This window comes from Phymastichus coffea, unplaced genomic scaffold (genome assembly GCF_024137745.1).
Source record: "Phymastichus coffea isolate CEN01 unplaced genomic scaffold, Cenicafe_Pcof_1.1 PCOF00043, whole genome shotgun sequence".
NCBI lineage: Eukaryota > Metazoa > Arthropoda > Insecta > Hymenoptera > Eulophidae > Phymastichus > Phymastichus coffea.
The window spans coordinates 591,909-609,915 of NW_026706854.1; the positions used below are offsets into that span (position 1 = coordinate 591,909).

The 18,007-nt window shown below is 44.5% G+C and overlaps 1 protein-coding gene across 1 annotated transcript in view; it reads left to right on the top strand.

Annotated features, from left to right (window-relative positions):
• The window catches only part of LOC131664200 (protein artichoke), a 35,778-nt gene that overhangs the window by 12,786 nt on the left and 4,985 nt on the right, over positions 1–18,007 (top strand). The window contains exons 2-3 of the mRNA XM_058935104.1: positions 7,371–7,469; positions 17,237–17,514. Of these exons, the coding sequence (XP_058791087.1) occupies positions 17,292–17,514 (223 nt within the window). The 5' untranslated portion in view covers positions 7,371–7,469; positions 17,237–17,291. The remainder of the gene's footprint in view (positions 1–7,370; positions 7,470–17,236; positions 17,515–18,007) is intronic.

Consider the following 18,007-nt stretch of genomic DNA (forward strand, 5'->3'; position numbering starts at 1 on the left):
AATAACGCACGGCTTGCGCCGCTCACTGCGAAATAAAAGCGCGCTATCTCAAAATAAACTTTTCAGAAAGAGTACGGAAATACACACCGCATTGCCTCGAGCGTACGAGCGGAGATAAAACAAAATGAATAAAGACGTGATCTCGCTCTTTGGGAAATATTTCTCGCTTCGACTTCGGAGAAAATTTTGCAACTCCGAGGGGAGAAACGCAATTGCCAGAGTCTATCGCGCGACGCGTGCGTTTTCACACTGCTCGATGAAAACTATGGAGAGCTAAGTCGACCGACTACGTTCGAGCCAACTCCACTCTCTCTCTCTCTCTCTCTCTCTCTCTCTCTCTCTCTCTCTCTTCGTCACTTTCCACCAGAGAACATTAGAGAAGGGACACTCAAAGACATCGATAGATCGTTTCATGGAAAAGCTCGCGCGATAAGTGCTTTTGCACAGCGCGAAGAAAAAAGAAGCTCGGTGACATAGCCTTGAGGGTTTCTGTAATCAAGTCGAGTCGCTGGAGTTTTACAAGAGGGTTTTCTTTTCTCATCCACCTGCTTTGAAGTCGACAGATCAAAGTAACTTTCACCAGGATTGGTCGAGTCGATACTTCATTTCAGTACGATTGGAAATGATCGATATATATATTTACAAAGGACTGCTAAATTGACAAAAGCTCTCTTGACACAAACACAGATATGGGAACAAAGCACAAGTGTACTGCAGCAATTTGTAGCCAATTTGACGACGTCAATTTGCAGAATTGTGGGAATATTTAACATAAACAGCCTGTTTGACATAGAGTACTATGAGCGACGCTCAGCAGTGTTGCTCAAATAATTTCGTAATCGCGCAAATGAACCGAGTAAAGCGAAGCGCAAGCGATAGGCCGAGGCACATCGTATAATTCCGCAGCTTGCATTCAACATTATCCCCAATGAATTGCCAACTTCGATCGTACCAAATGGAAAATTCAATCATCGATTTCTCCCACCAAGAATGTCCAATTTAGATGGTAAACGACCAAAAAGTATACGTATTTCAAGTGGTAACTGTTTTGTTTCATAAGCCTAGCTTTGGTCCACATCCATTAAGCTGTTGCACGTGTGCCAATAGTAAACTCCATCTAACGAGATTCGTTATCCGCGTGCTTCTCTTTCTCCTTTCGACTTTCACGCTCGACTTCTTCTTTTTGCTTACGTCCGCGCTTCCATCATATTTTTTTTCCTTCAGAAATAGCGACGCCAATGCTAATCGCCAAGTAAAATTATTGAGATTCGAGAGGCTTACGTTGTCAAATTTTGCGTGGGACTAAATTGATGGAAATTATCGTGCTCGATGGAGCGACAATTCGCTTGTACTGATGAGCGTTTCACACGTGTCAGTTGTCGCGTGAATTTATAGGAAGTAAGGGTGATATAATTCGTCAGTAAAGTGATAACTTGTATTTTGAACTGTCATTTTCGTGAATTACGAGCTTCGATGAATGACTTTCGAAAGTAAAATTTACCTTTAGTAGTCGTTGTTATTTAATCGTTTGTTGGTGTGTTTCCAGGTGGATTTTCAGCGTGAAATACTCCAATTTTAATGTTTCCTTATTATTATTAAAACATACCCTAAGGTTGCGTTTAATAGCCCAAATTTTTTTAGCACACTAGAATTTGTACAGCGCGCTTCGCGCGAATCAACTTGCATTTTTGTTTTTCACAATCAAGTTAATGAAATCAAACTCGATTAATAATTATTGATGAATTGTTTAGTTGATGTCATGAAATATTTTATCAGTGAAAGAAATTTTACGTTTGTAAAATATTAATAGAATAAATTTACAAAATATGATAATCATGAATATAGCTCTTTATAAACATAATTTTTGACATTTGTATTTTCTCTTCGATGATCATCAAGGTAAATTATAAGAGGACCCCAAGATCGAATCTGAGATATAGCTACATAAGGCTGTTCGTGATTAAAAATATTTCTTGGTAGATCTATACCCATTACATGAAAAGTTTTACCTGGCACTTTATTTAATATGATCGTAAAGGCTAATTTAACTGGAAACTATCCCTGTTTGAAAGTGATAGGAAATACGTCATAATATAAAGTTATACGAAAAAGATACATAAATTCCACTTTTTAAAAGTAAACAATGCATCTGGCTTTCTTGCAATTTTCAGGACATTTGTACAGACCTTCTAAATTTTCTGTTTTCTAATAATAATAAGAGTAGAGGAGATGACATTTTTCTGAAAACTTATTAATGAAAAATTTATATTTAAACTAAAAAAGAAATCAGCAGAATTTTGATGAAACAGTTTTAAATTAGATTAGGTTAAATTAGGATTCAATTAGAAATATGCGTACATGAGCCAATCAGTTAGCGTTTATCTTAACTTCACAACATCCGGTCATGACTATTTTATATGGGGATGAAGCAGTAAATATTGAATAACTTTATATTATCAAATACTTCGTTGTAAATATTTATCTTGACGCTGTAATTTGATGGCTTCTATTATGAAATCGCTCGTCCGTGTAATATTTACAAAGCAATCAAATAAATCGTGTGTGGAAAATAACAGTTTTACAAGTGAAATGGAATGCCTTGCATCGCTGTGTCGATGTAGTCAAACGAACATTTGTAGGACATTGCTCAACGAGTGCATAGTAAGTTTAAAGTGAGATTAATTGGGACATAGAACAAACACTTATCGTGGAAGATAAGTGAGTTACTTCTTGTTCTGTTAGAAGTTTTACGGCGGCAGACGGGGTGCTTTATCGGAAACGAATTGCGCCCCCGAAATCGCGGAGAGGAAGAGAACATTGCAGCCGCAATTATATTTCTCAATCAGGCAATTCCCAGATATCGGCGCCATCGTCATTTGTTTTATTTTTCGCTCGTGAGATTGAAATTGCGGCTCCATCCCTTCCTGTCAGTCGAAATTCGAATACGTCGATATGGTTTTAGGGCTGTACGTTCTTTCGTTCAATTTAGTACCTATACACGGATGTTAAACAGATTGTCCATTACAGGACATGCAATATAATGTATTAGATTTATCAGACAACTATTTATTGCAAAACAATTTTGTATGTCTATGACTGTAGCCTATCTGCATTTCGTCTGTACTCTACTCTTAATTGATAACAAATAAAAGTTACGCTTAAATGAATGACGACGTAAGAATTAAACGCGTATTTCGTATCTTAGTTAATCAATTTTTCACCGTTTATTTGCTACGAACAAATACGCGCTGTTCAGTGATTTTGCCGTGCAGTTTCTCTACTGGCGATGTCGAGTCGACAAGTATTGAGCTTGCACGCCTCTGCATAATAAAGTTCCAATCAAATACACGAGTTTAGTCGTTGGAAAAACGAGCTGGCTGAAATCAGTGATAGTGGCGAACATTCTTGCATGCGTGATTGCCACGCGTTTGCATGTTTGAACGCCATAATCAAGTACCTCGCCGAAGAGCTTTCAGCTTTTGATATTTCACGCCAGAATCATTCGATAGAATTTCTCTTCTTTTGTTTCATGGAATGGTCTCTTTCTGTATTTCCATTCCCATCTAGCTATGGCAGCTTTTCGACTATTGGTGAAAAAATAGGATGCGCACACTCGGCACAAAACGACGCGTGAAAAAAGTCTCTGAAAAAAGTATGAATACCCGAGATACAGACGTCGATCGCTAGACGCTAGTGAAAGAACTTTGCACGATGAGAAACGATTACACGATAATGGCGGGTAATGTCGACGACACTGCTTTCAACCACGACTACACGTCAAACTTATCACTCGTGTCATTATTTACAATGTGTCCTAGAAACTGTTGAATAAAGTTTTACGATATTTTCATAATCGAAGTCGTTCAATGGCTTTCTCATCTTTTTGCGAGCTGATTCTGTTGAGTTTATCAAATACATTGATTGGATTTGTTTTTTTAACTGAACGCACTTCTATAAAGCCACAAAATCCCCTATGGAATTTAATGTATAAATTTTTTTTAACTTTGTAATCGATTTAAAAACATGTACACTTTCAATTGATAAAACAAGTATAAACAGCTATGTTTCTGACGTTTTAATTGATAACTATAATAAATGTATATCAAAGTCTATCGATTCCACTAATCGATTTAAAACTGTCAAAGTTTAACTTCAACTCGTTCAATCGAGCTGAAAAAAAAAACAAATTATAAAATGTGGCGTAGAAAAAACGAAAGCGCAGCCAGCAATTCGGCGAGGAGTTTAACGTCTCAAGAAAAAAATCCGAGTTATCAATATCTTACAGCGAGTATTCACGGTAAAACAATCATGTTTCCCCGCATTTGGTCCCGAGGCATCTGAAAATTAAAAATACTCACGAGGAAAGTTCCCTGAGTTCTCAAGAACGAACTGCGAGAGACGGGAGAGGAACGGCGAGATATCTGTCGCTTGTTGGCTAAAAAAATCGCGAAACTTCAACACGGGCGTCCCATTACCAAGGCATTTCAATTCAAATTGGTCGGCAAGGCAAGGAGCTCTTCCAATTTTCCAGATACCTGGAGCTCTGGACTACGCTCACTTCTGCTCCACTTTCAAGTGACCCTTTACTCGTTGCACGAGCAGGTCGACGATTCGCTTTGATCAGCAGTCTCGTCACTTATTAAACTGCGATTCCCAAAGAAATTTTTATTTTGTCAATGCTCATCCATCACCTGTCAAGCAATGCTACACTGCGTTGAATTCCCGTGTCAATTGTTTCATCCGATTGAATTTTATTGTACGATTCCATTAGTGTTTGATCTGTGTAGGACTGCAAATGTTTCGTTTTAATGTAGAAACCACAGAGCCGTAAAGAGAAAAACAAAAGTACGCGCACTCGATACATAAATGAATATGGGATCTCGTGAATTTTATGAAAATGGAAATCGAAAAATTGTCCGTACAATATTCCACGTGCGCGCACTATCGCGTGCTACTGTCACTGATGAATCCACAAAAAGGAAGAGAGGTTAATTGATATTCAATATCGAATGACCGTCAGCGTGTGAGCTCGTGAGACAGCGCTAGTAATAGTACTTTGAAGCCGGGCGTAGCTACTTCGTTTTCATACGTTTGTACTACTTGCTGCAGGTTGATCCAATCAAATTTATTTAAGTGATAAAAAGCCTAGAAAAGCAATCGAACTTCGGCTCTTGAGAACCACTTGGAAATCATGCAAATCGCGCAATCCACTAGCCGCCGCACAGCGATCCATTACATTTCCCGAATGACTTGCTTTCCGTCAAGTCTTTTCACAAGCACACACGGATACACACCGAAAGCTGCATTCGAAGCCGATCATTCATAGGAGAATCGCCGGCAACGCTGCGATTTGATGCGCTTCGTTGAGCTTTTTCTCATCGGCGAATTTCCATCCGATGGTGCAGGTGGCGCTCCGGAACGACGCGGTAAAAGAACCGAAAACCAGAGAGGATATGCGTCCGAAAATAAAAGGATTAGCATATTTGCAGCCTACAGCGCGCGATTTTTCGCTAGACAACGCAAGAGGAAAGGGACTGGGCGAAGACTTGGCGAGCATACGCTGCTGCTTTCGCGCTCGTGGCAATAATTGACGCCACGCGAGGAGGACTGGTTTATTAAAGCAAAAACTGCAGCGGATGATCCGTCGTCGCGCTAATAAAGAATAAACCAGTAAGGCAGGCACTAAACCGCGGTCCCTTCTTGCATCCAAGTCCGCTTCGTAAGAATGACATCAGACGAGGCTATATAGCAATATAGCTTTTACGACGAGACAGTAAGTGTGCGTTTGCACGGAACGTCGATACGACAGTCGCGCGTCGACAAGATAGGTATAAAAATAGATCGCGCTGGTCGCGTGGCGCTGACGGCCGAAACTTTTGGTGACTTCCTGCCCGTGGGCGCGCGCGCATGTGTGTGTGCGTGCGTCGAGAAAGGGAGTCGCGAGAAGGGAGATGAACTACATGCTCATGCCCATTATACGTATATCTCTGTCTCGGTACGTGCGCTTGGTAGCTGCGCTCGCGCGATAATTTATTTTCTTTGTACACAATGCGCCGAGGATATATGGAGCTTCGGGGCTGTATAGCTACTAGTTCTGCACGCGACCTTTATGGCCCCTCGCGCTAGCACAATGTCGACCGTCTATATACTTATTTCTGGGCGCGCGCGGGACGAGATTCGTTGCCATGGGCGTGAGATTGCCGCTGATTTTCGGGACGGCCTGCGAGAGCGAGATTATTTCGGCGCGGCAATCGATAACGAGCGGCTTCGTTAACGTTCCAAAAGAAAACTAGAGCGATGCCTCGCTACCGCTCATTGTTTTCGTTTAACGCGAGCCGACGCCTGAAAATGGCGACATGCGCGATTCATTGGTTACTCGTTCTATAATAATGTTCGTTCAATAACAACACACGATAATTGCCCGTTTCGAAGGATTTCACAAAGTACAATACTGCGAATATTGACAGCATTTTGAATAATTACTATGGATACGGGCTTTTACAAAATAAGTCGGCCCATTTCCGCCAGCACTCCATCGAATCGAACAGAAATAAATCGAACGATATATTCGTCGCTATGTAAGCCATAAAATTCTTCGAATTTCATTGCGGTTTAATTGATACACACACACATACACGCACACACAAGCGAGCAGAGTGTTTTGTTATCATTCGATGGCGCGTATAGCCAACCCTCCAGCTTTTGGCATCAGCGAAATAGACGATATATATGCTTGTCCGTCTGCGCGGGATCAGCGAAACAAGCTATAAAGTCATCTTACACGAAAGGAAAGATGCTGTAATACATAAGTTTATCCAAGTTTTCAAGAAAATTACGACTTGTGCGAGTTCCATACATCATTCTCGATCCGACACCTGCGCGCGTGGCAGCCCGCAGAGTAATATTTCCAAACGTACATATCTTGGCAGCCAAAAGGGAAAAGAAGAGAATGACGTATAGATGATTGTGGTGTATCAACGCGTGGGAATAGAGAAATCGAACGGTGGTAAGGAGGCACGTAGCGGCGAATTAAGCAGTCAAGTCTATACAGTGCACGCCAATGATAATAATAATGCTTGGGTCATTCTTTTGTTGACTTTATATGGCCGAAGGATACATGATTCACGGCGGCAACGGCAAACTTTTGCAGAATAGCTCTTTTCTTGCCGAGTACGTAAAAATCTATAATTTAGCTTGGGCTATTCTCGGGGTCGTCGTTATTTATGACCCTGGAAAGGGAGAAAGAGAGAGAGAGAGAGAGAGAGAGAGAGAGACGTGCATCCCCTTGTGTATATCTCAAGACGCATATATGACGCGACGCGTTTTATCTTCAACTTACGCAAATGTTCACGTTCCGTTTCGTGTTTCAGCTCTCGCAAGCTACTTAGAGAGAAGGGATAACGAGTCAGTCTGCACGGAGATCCGAATGCATGCGGTTCACTGGGTTTCACCTGGAAAATTCGACCGAGGTTCGTACATGCATATCCATGCATTCGCATTTGTTTGTATATGCTTTGCTTCGGCGATGTTTGGGCGTAACCGTGCGACACACGCATGTTTACGCTGACAACGTCACCGAATCAACTGTCGTGAGATTTATATTTATTTTAGAATATCTCACTTTAGGTCAGACACGATCAAATATTTGATTATATCGAGATCGTCGCGTTACTTCGTTTTAATTACGCTGGATTTTTCATTTCTTTGGCGACTCTCTGAATAGTTCTTGAAACGAAAAATGGCATTTAGTCAAACGGTTCAGCAAAAAGAGGTCCCTCTGTCTCGCTGTCTCTTTGTCTTTTTTTCACGTCATTATCCGTCAGAGTAAAGGCAACTGCCGTATCCTCAAAAAGGCAATTATGCACTTAATCAACGGAAAATTTCTGCAAAATATGCGAACCACAACTGAAACGTGCGAAAATAATATTGTCAGAGGCAACGCATGATACGCGCTGTCGCATGAATTTCAAGATCTGCGAGAGAGACAAAGGAGGGAAGCGATGAGTGGCGGTTTCCACTCGAACAAATCGATAAGAGTGAATCATCCGTGCCTTTGGCTCTTTGCGAGTAAACTATTGGTTTCTGCAAAAATCGACAAGACGAAAAGGCGTTGAGACTGCAAAGTCAAGGCAATCTTATTCAACGCTGATGAGTTTCTGTCGAAGCGAAAACTTTGCTTCTTCTCAGCTTCGATAAGTGCAAACTAAAAATGAGCATATAACTGCAGTCCAAAGTGCAGTTTATTAATTGATCGACGAGGAACTCGATTGCGTGGATAGTCAGAGCGTGGTAGAAAATATTTCGGCGTACGCTTCCTTTCGGAAACTCCTCGTAGTAGAAGGAAATAGTCGGAAAACTCATTCGCCAAAGTTCTTGTCCGAGATAACTGTTTTGTACGCAGTACACAAGTTATGCTTACGCAGCTCTGAGCTCAACAATTCAATTTCGCGGGCGTATTCATCTTTCAGCAGACCTACAGTCTTGAACTTTATTTATTGCTTTGCTGTGTTGCAAACTTACGGTTCCTCGATTGAAAATGCTGTCATAAAAAAAATACTTTAACATTTATCATCAATTGCAAAATGTTACGCACCGCTTCGTGCCATAATCTCCTGGGTATTGCACACATTTCAAACTGTAAAGTTTCATTGATGAAAGTAAAATAGAATGACCTAGTTGCTCCAAGTATTTACAATTGAGGCGACGTTGTTTGACGTTCAAATGGGCAAGCTAAAACGGCACTGTTTGTAGTAACAACTATAAGGATCGATCATTGAAAATTACAAGTTCATACCGTCAGATTATTTTATACAAATAAATAATTTCTCTTGCAACTTAGTCCGGTGACAAACTTGCGGTATCGAGTTCCAGCGAGGTAGGCCGTATCGAATAATCACACGTACTTGGAAAGCGTTCCCTCTCATTCGATTCAATTTTTATTATAGCGTTAAAATTAAACGAACAGCAATTGTCGTTCGCTTGCCACTGGAAGTTTCGAAAGGTCAACGGGATAAAAGCCAGCGTCGTCGACCCATCTGTGGCCTCGTTGCAATTATTCACGCAGATCGCCCACGCTCACGCATGCTCTGCTCGAGCAGCGCATCATGAAAAATCGATCGGTGCATTAGCAGGCGTACGCGAGCGAACGTTCAAGGCCAAAGCCCTTGACAACAACGAAAATTAAAGAAAACAAAAAATTGAAAAAAAGTTGCGAAGAAGCGGTAAGTGACGCACCAGAGCGGCAACGATTTATTGCTTGCTGAGGAATTAATGACCCAATTTGGAGGCTTCTACCGCAAGGGAGAGAGAAATGGCGAAAGGGAGGGGGAAGAGAGTATCTTTGTCTCTTTGCTCACGGGAAATCGACCCTGTCTCTCTCTCTCTCTCTCTCTTTCTCTCTCGTACCGCGCGTCCAATGACAGTAATGGCAGGATGTTCTTGTTTGCGGCCAATGACGCGAAGATAGCCGAACAATTGATTTGGACGGCACAGACTCCGATAGAGTGTGACAAGCTCCATTGAGCTTTGTTGCACTTGAGAGTATTATTTATCGATGAGAAACCTCGCACTTTCTCAAGAGGGAGCTTCGCCCATTTGTCTTCATACAATTGAGGGGAGGCTTGTGACTTGGAACGGAATCCCATCTACGATGCGCAATTTTACTTTCAGATATGTAAAGCCAGTTTTCATTCTTTTCCCTCATACAATTTTATTTGCTGTTTCGTTCCTAGAGCTGCATTAAAAGAGAAACATAGTCTTTTCAATTGAAGTAGCATTGAAAAATACAACCATGAATGCAAGAATTCGCTCAACAATGCGTTTCTCGTATGTAGGCCGCAGGTATGACAAAAGCACACGCGCGCAAGCACGCAGAATTCACCTGGCGTTCTCTTGCTTCACAAATTTCCAATTTCCGCAGCTTTTACGCGGGTGCTTTTAATACTTTTGCCGCTGCGCACCGAGAAAAAAGTTTCCACTAGAACGGAACTAAACAGCAGTTACGGCATAGCGTTTGTTTCTTTTTTCTTTTTTTTTTTGCAAAGGAAGCCCTTTAAAGCGAAAAATAAATAGAAACTGGTGTCGCGAGAGAAGAGAATTTCTCCAGATTCACAAGAGCGGAAGCAGATGACTGAAGTGTTAGAGGCGTGTGGCGCGCACATGTTGAGCACGCGCTCGCAGCCTCAAAGTCCCGTAGCTTTCATTTCCCGTGCGGAATTCGCTAATTACCAAGCTCTGAGGGCCATCTGGTAATATTAAGGACCACTTGTGCTCTTTGAGCCTGTGCCTCACTAAAGCCAGCACTGATCGTCCGCCTGTGATTGAAATTGCGCAATTTCCCGAGGCATGTGTACATTTACCGATTGATCCTTTGTGGTTATTTGCTTTGAAGAGATCTGCTTTTTACGCCGACTGGATCCACCGTGACCAAACTATTGCGGATATCCATAGTTATTGTAGTCTCGGATTTTCGAGTTTGTTTTTAATAGATGCCAATGTAAATATTTTTTTTTCTCTTCCCTTTCGTCAATTCGTAGCGCAACAAAAATAAAAGTCCGCTATTCGTATCAGCGAGAGCAGCTCCAAAAAAGAACGCCCGCTGAACCAAAGCTGCCGAGTATATTATGTACTTGGGTGCGAGTAAACTCGGCCGCCGCGTCGTATGCAATTGCAGTTATAGCAAGTGGGGGGCCGAGAACAGCCGGCGATTACGTGGAGAGGTGTCGCATGACCTGCATATCCACTCGACGGGACGAAGATAATGCCTAAGAGACGCCCGAGGACGCGTCATTAACGCAAATCTCACGCGCGCTTTCATTATAAACACTCCCGCTCGGCGCCGTACTGACGACAGCGAGCATTGTCGTGTGCATTTGCGCGCGGCTCGAGGGCCTCGTTTCTTGATAAATCAAGGCTTTCATCAAACGGCGCGAGCGCGGAGAGCACCGCGGAATTTCGTGTGGGACAAAACACAGGAGACTGGAAATCTTATCGTTTTACGCGCGCAGTACGGCAAAATGACTTCCGACGACGAGGTGCGGGTGGGGGGGGGGGGGGGGTGGAGGGGCAAAAGGCGGGAAAAAAGGGATGCTAGTTGCTTCGAGATCGAGATTTTGTTCATCCCTCGCCTTCATTCTTATTCGGTTTTCGGCAAGATAAGGAGCTCAACTACAAGTACCAGCGGAAATGTATTTTTTCTTTTTAATTCCGGCGAGTGAGACTGCAAAGGCTGTAAGGTAAATTTTCAATGTCGCGCGCACGGCGACGAAGCAGCTGATTACCATGGTATTAGCTTTTCGATTAGACTCGGGGGCTTACCCGCGCTTCGTTTTTTCTCATCGCCGTGGAAAAAGACCTCTTTGCGGCCAGTCCTTTGTCATGCGCGCGCTGAAAGTGACTGGAGCTTGCTCGGTCCTCGTCTAGCTCGTTTCCTGCGTAATCCCGAGGTCTCCTTTGTGCACTACGATAGGATCCTTCCTCCCACTTCTTCTTCTTCGTCGTCTCCTCTCTCTCTCTCTCTCTTTTTTTTCTGCTAATTTTCGCTCAGCCAAGTGAATTCAAGTAGCTCATCTTCTTGTCGTTTTTTCAGTGGAATTTCCAAACTATCTTAACTCGCTCATTTTTTCACAAATAAAATCTTGCAGTTTTTTTTCTTATTTAAAATTTAAACGGAATCAAGCAAGCAGAGAAGAAGGAAAAGACTGCCAACGAAGGAAAAAAAGATGAGTTTTGGGAAAACTCGTCAAAGAGAGGAAGAGAGAGAGAGAAAGCGAGACAGAGCTGCGGATAAATGAAGAAGGAAGCTTTCGACCGAAACCTCAAGGGAATAAAAATATTTTAGAAGGTCTTTCGTAGACGACGACGTCGGAAAATCATACTCTGTTTGGATATAATTCCAGGGAGAGAAACTATATTCCTATTGCTACGCGTTCTTGCCTCTGTACTTCTCTCTCTCTCTCTCTCTCTCTCTCTCTCTCTCTCTCTCTCTCTCTCATCGCCATATCTTACAGGGATTCTGAAATTGAAGAGGGGCCTCTTACCCGTAGCGATTCGGCATATGTCAATGAAACATTTTATGCTAAGACAGTTATTGATCGTTTGCAAATTTTTCAAATGTGGAAGTCATGTATGTGTATAGAATACTGCTTTTCTTTATAAAAAGAGTAATTTGTTAACGACATAAATCGTTTGAATGGGCCATTTGATACGTGTTCGTTTAACTGGAAAATTTGAAAAAAATACAATCATTCAAAATTTGTTAAAAGCGTTTCTACGTGAATAAATACAGAGGGAATCAAAGTTCATTCGAAATTTTTTGTTTTATACAAGAGCCATTGATATCCATGTCACTCTCTTACGCTGACAGTCTTTTTTTTTACAAAAAAAAATGTACTCCGCATAAAACGGTAAAGATATGAAAATACAAATGAAAACGTTGTCGCAAGTACACTCGACTAATCAAACATTTCCAAAATGAGATTAAAGCAGATTAATCCCCTTACATTGGTGTGCAGTCGTGGGAACGCTGAGATAAAGCGACGAGCGAGCAACACGAAATAAACAGTGTTTGCGCGCGCGTGTGTCTTGTGTTTCGTTCTACTGTATATCGCGTATACGTGTACCGCAGTTGTATGAGTGGCGTGTATACACAGGAGAGGTATGAGAGGAAGAAGCGATTGCTGCTGACACGCAGCTCACTCGCACATAGACCATACAGTCGCGCCGGGATGCTTTATATATAGGACGCGTGAGTGCGCACGTGCGCGTGTATGTCAATAGTTTTGGAAATTCACTCAGCGGGCTTTCGCGCGCCGGTCCGCTCTGAATCCTCTCTGTCCAGCTTACGCGGGCGCGCGTTAATGCTTAAATACGCGGATGTGCGTTAAGCTGCGTGAATGTAAACAACGCGACGCTAAAATATTGAAAGATCGGGGACGGAGAGCGCGTGGCTGCGAAAATTTAGACTGATTTCACAGCAGGCCTCGTAGCGAGCGGCGCGGCGGCGGACCGCAAGTTTGCCGTTAATTACAGGCAGCTACTGTCGGTGCGATTTTTGCCCAGTAATAATGGCTAAGTTTCGTTCCGCGAGTTATATAAGTCTGCCTGAGTGCCTTATACAGGCACTGCCCGAGCGCGCCTCCTCCTCCTCATCCTCCTCCTCTTCAATCTGCATATCCTCAGGCGGCTAACCTAAATTCCTTTGTCTCTTTACCGAACGCATCGCGGGCTCGGCGCCGAGGAAAAGCTCTCTCGTGTGTAATGCCTCAACCCCCGTAACTTCTCTTCTACTTGCTCTCGCTGATTTCTCTTTGCTCTCAGACCTTCCTGAAAGTCGAGTGTGACAACTATGTATGCGCACGCCTAGCATTTCAATATGTTTCCTTTTGTGTGAGCGCGCGCGCTCGCTCGCACACGTACGCGTACACACACGCCAAATTTCATCGCCGCCAAACTTTCCTCCGCCCAGGCAGATTAAAGCTTCGACGGATAGTTTGCAAAGTATTCCGCTGCTAGGGGGCATGAATTTTACAAGGATAAAAATGAGAGCGAGGGAGGCGTTATTGGAAAAAGAAACGAACCGAGATAGAAAAACGTGATAAAAACACTACTGGGAAAAAAAAATCTCGTTCCGGGGAAGGCGTTAAGTACAATAGACGACGAGGCTTCTAACGGCGTGTCGAGGAGGAATGCGAAAAATCCGATAAAGGAGTAAGAAGAAAGGGAGAAAAAAGAGTGTGAGTGGTTGCGAGTGAGAAAACGGATAAGATAGTTTTCCATGAGGATCGATGCGCCAACACGAGGATAAGAGATTCTTCTCTCGGAAATGCAACTTACGATGGAGCGCTCATCGACCAGACCACGTAAACCAGAGCTTGCGTAGTGACAATAATACTGTGGAAATCAATCAGTCCCTTGATTTTGCGCAAATCATTTTACGCGAAAAGTTTCGTACACGAAGAGGCTCGCATGAGAGCCACGCATCCATATATCATCAGACTGGGAGGAACGAAAAACAAAGCCCGTTGTCGGGCGCGGCGCGCGCGTCCTCATTGCAGTCGGCCGCTCTATACATCTTTGGTCGTCGCTCGTTTCATCAAGCGGTCCTCAATCTTGTTAGCTGGCGTCTAATTAACGCCGCGAAAACTTGCATTTGCGCGTTGGCTACCGCAAAAATCGACTTGCGCGCGACGCAATCGATAAAAAAAAGGCAGTGCTACGCGCGCCGAACGAGTCAGCTCGATGAATAAACAATAACACGCAGCACCGGCCACCGGTCATTCTGTCGCGCGTATCGCGGAGCCCGGAAGCGCGGCTTTTTCAACATGAAAAAAAAAAAAAAAAAAAAAACAACTTAACGCGCCTTTCCCGAACGAAAAAGTATTCCGCTCGCGAGGACTGTCTGCCTCGCTTGGAAAATAGTTCGCAAAGAATTCGCAACGGCAGTGGCGAAAGAGCGAATTTCCAACCGACGCAGCCGAGAGAGCGAACGTCGCAGCTCCTATTGGCTAATGATGTCGAGTGACTGAACGAGCCGAAAGCTACATGAATACGCGCTACGTTCGATTCCAGCAAATAATCCAATGCAGCCGCTGCACGCGGCGCGGCTAATATTTATCGAAGACACGGCGTAGTTTTGCAACACAAATTGAGGCAGCGCAAACATTCGCCGCGACATCCGGTAAACATCGTTAGAAGTTGCGCGCGGTGTTTCCCTCTCTCGAGTGAAATGCAGAGAGCTTTTTCGGAAATTCGTGCGAGAGAATCGATACATCCCGGCCTTTGGTGCCGCTGGATTTTCAGCCCCTGCGCGCAATTCAGGGGCGCGAGACCGTAATGAGAATCGTCTCGCGCGCATGATTCGATTCCAGGCTCGCAAGCAGCCCAGCCCCTCTCGCACTCTCCTGCGTATTTGTATAACTCCATTAAGAGAGGCGCCCCCTTTCACGCGCTAGCCAAGTCTACACATCGCCCCCCCTCCTGCTCTATCGTGCGCCAGACGCGCAGTGCGCTTCTTTGTGCGTTAGTCGCGCTGGATTTTTCGTCGGGTAAACTTGCGAGCTTAAGCCAAATTTCAGTCGGGGGCATTCGCAGGTCAAAACTCCGCAATGAAAGTTCCGTCGATGAATGGCGTTTTACCTTGTATCTTATTAGCGAGAAATCAGAGAAAAATGAAATATAGTAAACAGACGGTAATGACTCTCGGCAGAAGCACACTGTTCTCGGCTATTTATCACAACTTCCTAGGGCTTACTCTGGCAGCCGAGCGCTGCTGCCGGGCTTCGCGTACATATTTTCGCCGCGTTCATCCTCGAGAAATTTTTCTTTCGGCCTCGCGGCGCAAAGTTATAAAAATACATTAATCTCGTAAAATTGGGTCCAAAGTATCAACCTGGATAACAGCGTGAAATTAACTGGGAGGAGCAAAATAAGTCGGGAGCCGAGCAGATAAAAGGGAAAGAAAGAAGTAGCGTCAGGAGGCAATAAACATCTCATTGGCCGTGTAACGAGGCTCGCCGGCGCAACTTCATAACTGAGTTTAGAACTATGATCGGCCGGTATTGAGTTAGCTAGCTCTCGACGTCATGCTCGAAAAAGAATCCACGGTCTCTCGTTAAATCAATTCCCTTCTGCGCTTTCTCTTTCTCCTTTTCTTTTCCTTCTCTCTCGATGCGAAAACTCGGAGCCGCAGCCACGTTCACTTCCCGCGGTGACGCGTGTAGACAAGTTTTCCTTTTTTCTTCCGCGTCTTCTTCAGTCGGCAGCAGCTTTGATTTCGCAGCTAGTCGCGACTAACAGAATTATCCAAAGAGCTCCGGGAGCTCAGAATTTCGGTCGGATATCCGTCGCGCGACGCTTTCCTCCGGAGAAAACTTTCGTATTCAAATCACACGGCTGTATGTGGGACAGGCCGAATTCCTCGGCGACGTCGCGCGCATATTACTCAACGACGACGCGAACGGAGCCTAGACCTCTTCGATTGCAGATTAATAATTCTACTGTCAAAGAGCATCTCATTCGGCGTCTATTCTGAAAGCACGCGCCATCGCGCCGGTGAAAAGCCGTCGGTGTAATCGAAATAATTTAAAGGTGTTTGCGAGTGACGCGCGAAACTAGAAGTGTCATCAAAGGCGTATTTGGCCTTTGAGCTCGTTGAAAAGTTGAAAAGACAAGAAAAACTTACTTCAAGTGGTAGAGAGGTAAAGGAAGAGTGATTGCTCGCGAAGAGAGACTATCAAGGAATGGCGGCACGTAGCGCTCGTTTTGCGGAAGGGTCACGTGGCGAGGCGCGGTGCGAGCCAGAGCGATCGTAAATAAAAAAGAGCTTTCCATTTGGCGGACGGGAAAGCACTTTGCCAATTAGTCGTGGATCCCCCCGATGGTATAACTCGAGAGTGCGAAAAGCGCTCGTTATTAATGGTTGGAATTCCTGGAGCGTCGTCGTATTCGTCGCCGTTGGCCCTCGGCGAGAAGACAAAGAGCTTTAGAGATACGAGTCGCGTAAGAATTCGTTCCTTTAACTCGCGCTTTTTTTTTAGTTACCTGCGTAAACAAGCCAAGGTGCGCTCGTACTCGGCGAATTTGTTGCCGAGCGCCGTACGACTCTGGCCTAAAGTCCTTTTTAAAACAGGAGACTCGCTGCTCTTTCGTTCTTTCGACTTGCGCTATCCTCTACGTGGTGCGCTTGCTGCGAAAAATCAATGTCGCGCCGAGATAAGAAGTCGAATTGAAACTTAACTTTTAACGGTATTTTCATTGTGATCGAAGCATTCGGAATGTCTATCGTGCAGTAAACCGAACCAAGTTTTCCAAGTACGCTGTTCCTACGTTATCGATGGGCGTCGGCAATTCATCCTGATTTTTTTTCTCTCCAATTGGAGGATCGGCTCGACGCTGTGACAGGCGCTCATGTTTGATATGTAGAACGCGTTGGATAACTCGTAGACACGGCACTGGCTGATAACCGCAAGAAATGAAGATTGAATATCCAAGCGGCAGCGCGTATTGCAACGACGCAGAGACTGAGAGAGCTGGGGCACACGTCAAGCCGATGAAAGCTTGATTGAATCTCTCGACAGCCCCCAATCGTCGGGGCGGAGAGCGCGAGAGAAAGCGCGGCTGAATAGGCTGAATAATGTAGCTCTCGAGCGTGCCCCATGTGCCTGCCGCTCGGATATTTACCGGCCGCGCGCGGCCGACTCGTATCGGCATTGTTCGCTAATGCAATTTTCCGTTGCAGGTTGGGACGTCTGATGTGATGTAGTGACGCGCGCGCACGCTCCGCGGGCGGCAAGATGGGTACAAACTGCCTGCGCATCCTCCTCGTCCTCCTCCGCGTCCTCGTTATCGCGCAGCTCGAGCGACGCGGCGTACACGGCCAAGCGGCAGAATGCCCACCCTCCGAGCTCATCCCCGGCTGCCCATGCTACAACTTCGAAGACGGCTTGTTCCTGGAGTGCGCCGGCGCTACCGAGGATACGCTACGCTCTACCCTTCTCGGCGTCATGAACTCCGCTGGTAAGTTTATCCCGGCTTGCTTGCTTTCCTTCTCTCTACTTTATATATACATACATGTAAGAGCTGAACTTTCAACCAAGTGGATATAATCGCTAATGAGATTTTCGGTGCCCAAATCTTTGTTGTATCTAGGGCTTTATGAATTCGGTAGATAGGGGGAGGGGGGGGGGGAGGAAGAGAGAGAGAGAGAGAGAAACTGTATGGCAAGAACCACCAAAACTGTGTTTAACGTCAAAAGTTATCTCATGAAGCTTTCATTGGCTCTACAATGCCTTAAGATACATATCAGTACTGAATCTCTCGTATCGATGAAGTACAGCACTATATCAAACGAAACTCGGCGGCTGTATAACGCCACCGGAATAAAGTCCCGAAAGATTCTCGTCTCTCGATCTTATCGCAGTGATTTTTCATTGAAACAGCGAGCAAGCGAGCCAGGAGATCAAGCGTCGAGAGTCTTTCTCGCGGCATTATCCCAGTCGATCTAAATGCG